At 37.2% G+C, this 6,333-nt stretch overlaps 1 protein-coding gene across 1 annotated transcript; it reads left to right on the top strand.

Moving 5' to 3' along the window:
- The first annotated feature begins 3,813 nt into the window (after positions 1 to 3,813).
- On the top strand, positions 3,814 to 6,131 carry LOC105781200 (cytochrome P450 93B2). The gene is made up of 2 exons (XM_012605748.2): positions 3,814 to 4,765; positions 5,472 to 6,131. The coding sequence occupies exons 1-2, from the start codon at positions 3,857 to 3,859 to the stop codon at positions 6,120 to 6,122; spliced, it is 1,560 nt and encodes a 519-aa protein (XP_012461202.1). The 5' UTR covers positions 3,814 to 3,856; the 3' UTR covers positions 6,123 to 6,131.
- Positions 6,132 to 6,333: the final 202 nt, after the last annotated feature.

Here is a 6,333-nt window from a genome sequence, read left to right as displayed (position 1 = left end):
AAATGCACATACATGCCCCGTTTGTACTTCGGTACCCCCGAATGCAGATATGTGCCCCTGTTTATACTCTGGTTAATTTGAAGTATTAGTATATGAACTGTATTTATTTTTATATAGATTAAATGTTATACTATGTCCTAACTAAGCTTTGTAAGCTTATTGGTTCTTATGAATTGTTTTGAAGATAAACGTTGCTGACAGTTTCGAAGGATCATTCAGTCGACTCACAATATCCATCTAAGTTGGTAGTTTTTGTATCTACTAGGGTAGTGGCATGTATATATAGATAAATATGTTAGTTTGGTACCTTTGATCCTTTATCAAATTATGTCACTTGGTTACTTTAATATACTTGTAAATAAGGTTGTTTTAGTGTAATTAGAGTGGTTTGAAGATGATTATTTGTGGTATGTTTTGGTACATACCTGAACTAGGTTACCATGCACGAAATGAGGTAATATTGACATGTTTAGATAGTTGATGTGTTGACATAATTGTGGTGTCTTTGGGTGGCACATTGGCTAGTTGATTTAGGGTGTCTAAAATGGCATGTTTGTGTGGTTGTGAATGATGTTTAAGTCCTTTCGGTGTATGCTTAAATGGTTAGATTTCTTAGGTGTGAATTGATTGTGAAATGGCTTGATTTTAGGTAAATTTTAGGTTCACACGGCCTGGGACACGGGTTCTCATACGGTCGTGTGAGGCACAGGCCCTAGCAACATGATCGTGTGTCATCTGAGAATTTCTTAGGGTTCAAATCAGTGAGTTACACGGCTTGGCACACGGGCGTGTGACATGGTCGTGTGACCCTGCTCGGTGAGTTACATGGGTGAAGACACAGGCTGGAACATGGTTGTGTGTCCCTAGTTTGAAAGTTACATGGCCTAGGCAATGTCACACGGCCGTGTGGCCCCTATTTTGAAAATTATGTATATATTTCTTAAACTTTCCAATTTGTTTCAAATTAGTCCCGAATTGCTTCTAAACTATTTTTATGGCCTCGAGGGCTAGATTTAGGTACAAAGTACATGAGATTGGATGGATTATGATATGTTTAGTCAATTTGAATGTTATGGTGTTAATTATTCTTGATGTACAGTAATGCTCAGTAACCCTAATTCGGCGACGGAGACGGGTTAGGAGTGTTACAATGCGCCACCTTGATAAAACAACAACGCAGTTGGTGTTTGTGACACTATCAGCAAATAACCGTACGATGTCGCAAAACTCGATTGCACATAATATCCGAGAATCATTCTTGTTGGTAGATACGTTAGCATTGATGTCAGCATTGATGTCGGTATTGGTGTTGGCATTTTTGTTGGCATCGATGTCGGCATCAGGGTGTAATATGCTGGGGATGGAGGTACGCAAAATACATACCTACAAAAGGTGTAGATGCAGGATGCTACAATGGTGCATAATGTGGTGCTTGCAAAAAATATATGGAGTTAGTGAAATGAAAAAAAATATGTGGAGGGAACTAACCAAGATGTGGTGCAGACATCGGTTCCCCTTGTTGGATTGGAGCCGATGAAAAATCCTTCGCGACACCTGCTCTGGACCTACGATGCTGGGGCGACCGTCATGGCCTCTTCGAACGAATTTTCCTACTCCTCGCCTCCACTGACAATAGGTATGGCTTATTGGCTAGTCTAAACCAAGGCATGTACTACAAAGAGGTCACTATGTTTGGTGTGAAAAAGGTTCTCGAATAGGTGAGAAATTCATCTTACGATCCCAAATTTCGATATACTCATTGTGGAATATTGCCAATTTTTGTCGGTTTTCCCCAGCAAATCAAGATTGTGTAGTGCTTCGATGTCTTGCGGTGGCGGCAAAATATTTTGCCTCCACCCAAACTGCTGCTCACTCAATCCAATTCGTGCATCTACATTGTCGCGTAAACAATCAATGGCACCTTTGCATCCCACATACTCCGAATGGCCAAAACTCAGGTGGGATGCATTCTATGATACCTGGATCAACATATGGCATCCATTCAAACTGCAGTACACAATTATAAATTTTGTTATCTATAAATTTTAAATTCCAAATCATTACATAGTTATAATAGGTTTGAAATTTTCAATAACTAACATCGGCTTCTAAACATCAATCTAACAATAGCAGGATATCTTCGAGCTGCTCCGGTAGTCCCACATAACTCGACCCATGGTTTCACCTACTCAAACAATATATTAATTCAAACATATAATAAATACACAATATTTACTATGGTAACTATATATTATTATCAAATGAATTTTACCTTGTCACCAATGGGAATGTATAAGGGTCGTTCACTTTAGGACATCAAAATGGTATCCGCCACCATGCCCATGACTACAGTAGGAGTAGAAAACCACCAATTGAAATCTTATTTGGTTCTATCACCCGACACAACTCCCTGTACACGTGCCCAACACAACTGATCCCCAACTCATTCGACTGCAATCTTTGAAGTCAACTAGGTGTAGTAGCCACGTTTTGTGTACCAAATTTTGAGATTTATTGGGCATTAGAATGCCCTTGATTAACCTCAAAATGAATGCTTGGGCGTATTGTTTTTTGACAACATCAGTTGTGTTTGGAAAAAGGCCTTTGAGATTATCTTGCAATCATCTCATATATATCTGACCACCTTGAAACTTGTTTGACACCTTTCCCAAAAATGTCTCGCAAAGGTCCTCTTTATCGAGTACGACCACTACCTCCATAACGACTGGCTCATCCACTAGCAAATTGAGTTGTAAAGCTACGCCCTCGGATGTGATTGTACACTCACCACATGGAAGACGGAATGTGTGTATTAGGTCTCCATTTTTCCACAAACACACTGATAAGTGTAGGATCCAATTTATAACCCCCCCTCCCCTATGTATACAAGACACATGTAAGAATCCCGCATCTTGCAAATAAACACGAATTTTACTGTCTGGGCTCTTTGATAAATTGTGTATGAACCCCTCCAAAATAATTTAAAAAATTTAAACTTAACTTAATTGAAAATGACAAAATTTAAATTTTTCCTTACCATTACTGATTGAGCAGCGGAAATGTGATTGACATCGAAACGAATAAGAGAACTTATCATCCGTGAAAATTTAATCGAAATGAATAATCAACAAAATAATAAAATAAAACTATGATATTTTTATACAAATGTACTGGAAAATTTCGAACAAATCTTGAGAGAATTGAGGGTTTAGAGAGAATAGAGAGAGTTAGATTTGAATGAAAATAATGAAAAATGGCCTAATATTTATAGGAAAATAAAATTATTGTTGGGTTATTTAAAACTTTTACCGTTTGCGTGTTTGAATTTGTACAGTTGGGGAAATAACCGTTGGAGGAAAGCGCATCCAGTTGGGCACGTTTTCACACACTCTCTCCAAAATCGGTGTATTTCCATAAATCTTCAAAAAACAAACAGCCTAGTTGGCCAATTAGAAATAACGGCATATTTCTCATATTTAACCTTATATAAGGTTGGTTTAGTAAGTGGTGTGTACTGTCTAGTTAGTTGGGGAAAGAGAAAAAAAAACAAATAAATAGAAGTTGATAGTGGTAGTAGAGTCATAAAAAATTGTTGGGTCGAAATAAAATTTTATATTTTTGCGATAGTAAAAATATAATTTTATTATTTTAATAGTTTATTTCTTTATAATTTTAAAATGATTAAATTAAATTTTTATTATTTTTAGAGCTAAATATAATTATATGTTTATTAATTTAAAATTTTATAAATTATAACGTTGGTATGAGTACTCATAGTTCGGAAAGATTTATAGCTTTGTGTTTTCAGTCCATTTAATCATCCAAAACCATTTTCTTTTTCCTTTTGGTGTTTCAAATGGTTCTTCAGTTGGCTATGGAGCTCCCATTCTTATCATATGCCGCACTGTTCATTGTTTCATTTCTTATAGTTAGAACGGTGATTTCCATTAGAAATCGTTCCAAGCTTCCGCCAGGTCCAACGGCGTTACCGGTCATCGGCCACCTCCATCTCCTCAGTCCCTTCATTCATCAAACTTTTCAGAAGCTCTCATCCATCCATGGCGCCTTGATGTATCTCCGCCTAGGGTCCGTCGAGTGCGTTGTGGTCTCTAACCCTGAGCTTGCCAAAGAGCTTCTCAAGCATCACGAGCTCACCTTCTCCGCCCGCAAGCACACCGCTGCTATTGACCATCTTACTTACAACTCTTCCTTCGCTTTCGCACCCTACGGAACTTACTGGAAATTCATCAAAAAGCTGAGCACTTTCGAGCTGCTAGGCAACCGAACCCTTGGCCAATTCCTTCCTGTTCGTACCAAGGAATTACATCATTTCATAAGCATTCTTTTGGACAAGTCTAAATCAAGTGAAACCGTGAACCTAACTGAAGAACTGTTGAAATTAACTAACAACGTCATATCTCAGATGATGATGAGCATTAGGTGCTCAGGAACAGGAGACCAAGCCGATGGGGTCCGAACCCTAGTTCGAGAAGTGACTGAGATCTTCGGGGAATTCAATGTCTCTGATATCATATGGTTCTTCAAAAACATAGATGTGCAGGGTTTTCGAAAGAGGTTTTTGGATATCCATAGCAGGTATGATTCATTGTTGGAAAAAATTATGAGAGATCGAGAGGAACTAAGGGAAAACAAGAAACCAAATGATGATGATGTGAAGGACTTTCTGGATATGATGCTTGATGTCTTTGAAGATGAGCACTCCGAAATTCAGTTAACCAGAAACCATATCAAGGCCTTAATCTTGGTCCGTATATATTTTTCTACCTTTTTAAGTTTTTCTTCTTTAATATTCATGCTCTGCCATTATATTTTCATTACTATAAATAAATATGTTTGTCATTTTATCGCTAAATATACTACAAACTTAAATATTTATATTTGTTTAGGTAGGCTTTTTGGTTGCTGCAATGGCATAATTTTGTAATTCTAAAATAAATTTAAGGTCACCATTAAGTGTTTTTTGTTAAAAGTTTAATTAAATTTGTTTTTTAGTCATTTTCCTTTGAAGTTTCATTAATATTTCTTTCCTACATATCTAAGCACAATTCTGAGTTTGACTTTTCTTTTTCTTACTTTTAATTTTATTTTAATTCCTCTACTAAAAGAGATGGAGAACAGATAAAATTTAATTTCTCAACAATTTTAAAGGAAGTAGAAAAAACTAAGAACATTTTGGTGCGAAGAGATGAATTTTATATATTTTTAATTAGAATAAAATTGAGATAATGTGTAAATATTGATAGTTATTTTAAAAAAAATTATGATTAGATTGAGATAATTTATACATGTTAAAAAATTAAATTTATTATTATATAAAATTTTAAACTGTCACCTTGCTATTTTGTCAAATATTTTACAGTTAAATAACCAAAAATGAAATTTGTGGGCCGAAAACAGTGGGTTAGAAGTATACAAGCACTGATGTTTACTACATTTGTGGGGTTTTGTAGGATTTTTTAACAGCCGCTACAGACACAACAGCAATAGCGGTAGAATGGGCATTGGCAGAGCTAATCAACAACCCAGAGACGCTAAGAAAAGCACAACAAGAGTTGGATCAAGTTGTAGGGACAAGCAGGTTGGTACAAGAATTCGACACTCAACGTCTCCCCTACCTTCAAGCCATAATCAAGGAATCATTTCGACTTCACCCTCCAATCCCAATGATCAGCAGAAAAGCAGTTGAGGATTGCAAAATCAATGGCTACACAATTCCAGCTCAGTCTTTATTGTTTGTAAACATTTGGGCTATAGGCAGGGATCCTAAGGTGTGGGAGGATCCGCTCAAGTTTCAGCCTGAGAGGTTCTCGAAATGCAACCGACCTGATACTAATATTAATTCAGGGGATATCGATGTTAAAGGTTTGCATTATCAGCTGTTGCCTTTCGGTACAGGGAGGAGGGGTTGCCCTGGTATTTCTTTAGCCATGCAGGAACTCCCCGTCACTTTGGCGGCCTTGATTCAATGCTTTGACTGGAAGCTGCCGAATGTCGGCGGTGGTGTTGACATGAGTGAGCGAGCTGGACTTACAGCACCCAGAGCCCATGATCTCAAATGTGTTCCACTTGCACGCTTCTCTCCCACTCTTTTTGCAACTTAAGTAGTCGGTTGCCCTAAATCTGATGATTTTTATATCTAAGGATGCTTTGATATATCTATTCCATCTTAGCTTTTAGCAAAATAAGAAATGTAGCCCTTTCTCTAAATTCGGTTGCTAAACTTTTTACCTTCATTGTGATTTCTACTTTTTTCCCTTCTCGACGTACATTTTGGTAGTGTTTGTCCCAGCCAATGTGCTTCAATCAATTTCG

The sequence above is a fragment of the Gossypium raimondii genome, chromosome 13 (genome assembly GCF_025698545.1).
Source record: "Gossypium raimondii isolate GPD5lz chromosome 13, ASM2569854v1, whole genome shotgun sequence".
NCBI classification, from domain to species: domain Eukaryota; kingdom Viridiplantae; phylum Streptophyta; class Magnoliopsida; order Malvales; family Malvaceae; genus Gossypium; species Gossypium raimondii.
This window is presented reverse-complemented; position numbering and strand designations above follow the sequence as displayed.

What these genes read in the sequence shown, in the direction of transcription:
- LOC105781200 (XM_012605748.2), top strand. Translation starts at nt 3,857, where the DNA reads ATGGTTCTTCAGTTGGCTATGGAGCTCCCATTCTTATCATATGCCGCA. An exon ending in ATATCAAGGCCTTAATCTTG is followed by an intron (nt 4,766 to 5,471) that starts GTCCGTATATAT and finishes GGGGTTTTGTAG; the next exon opens with GATTTTTTAACAGCCGCTAC.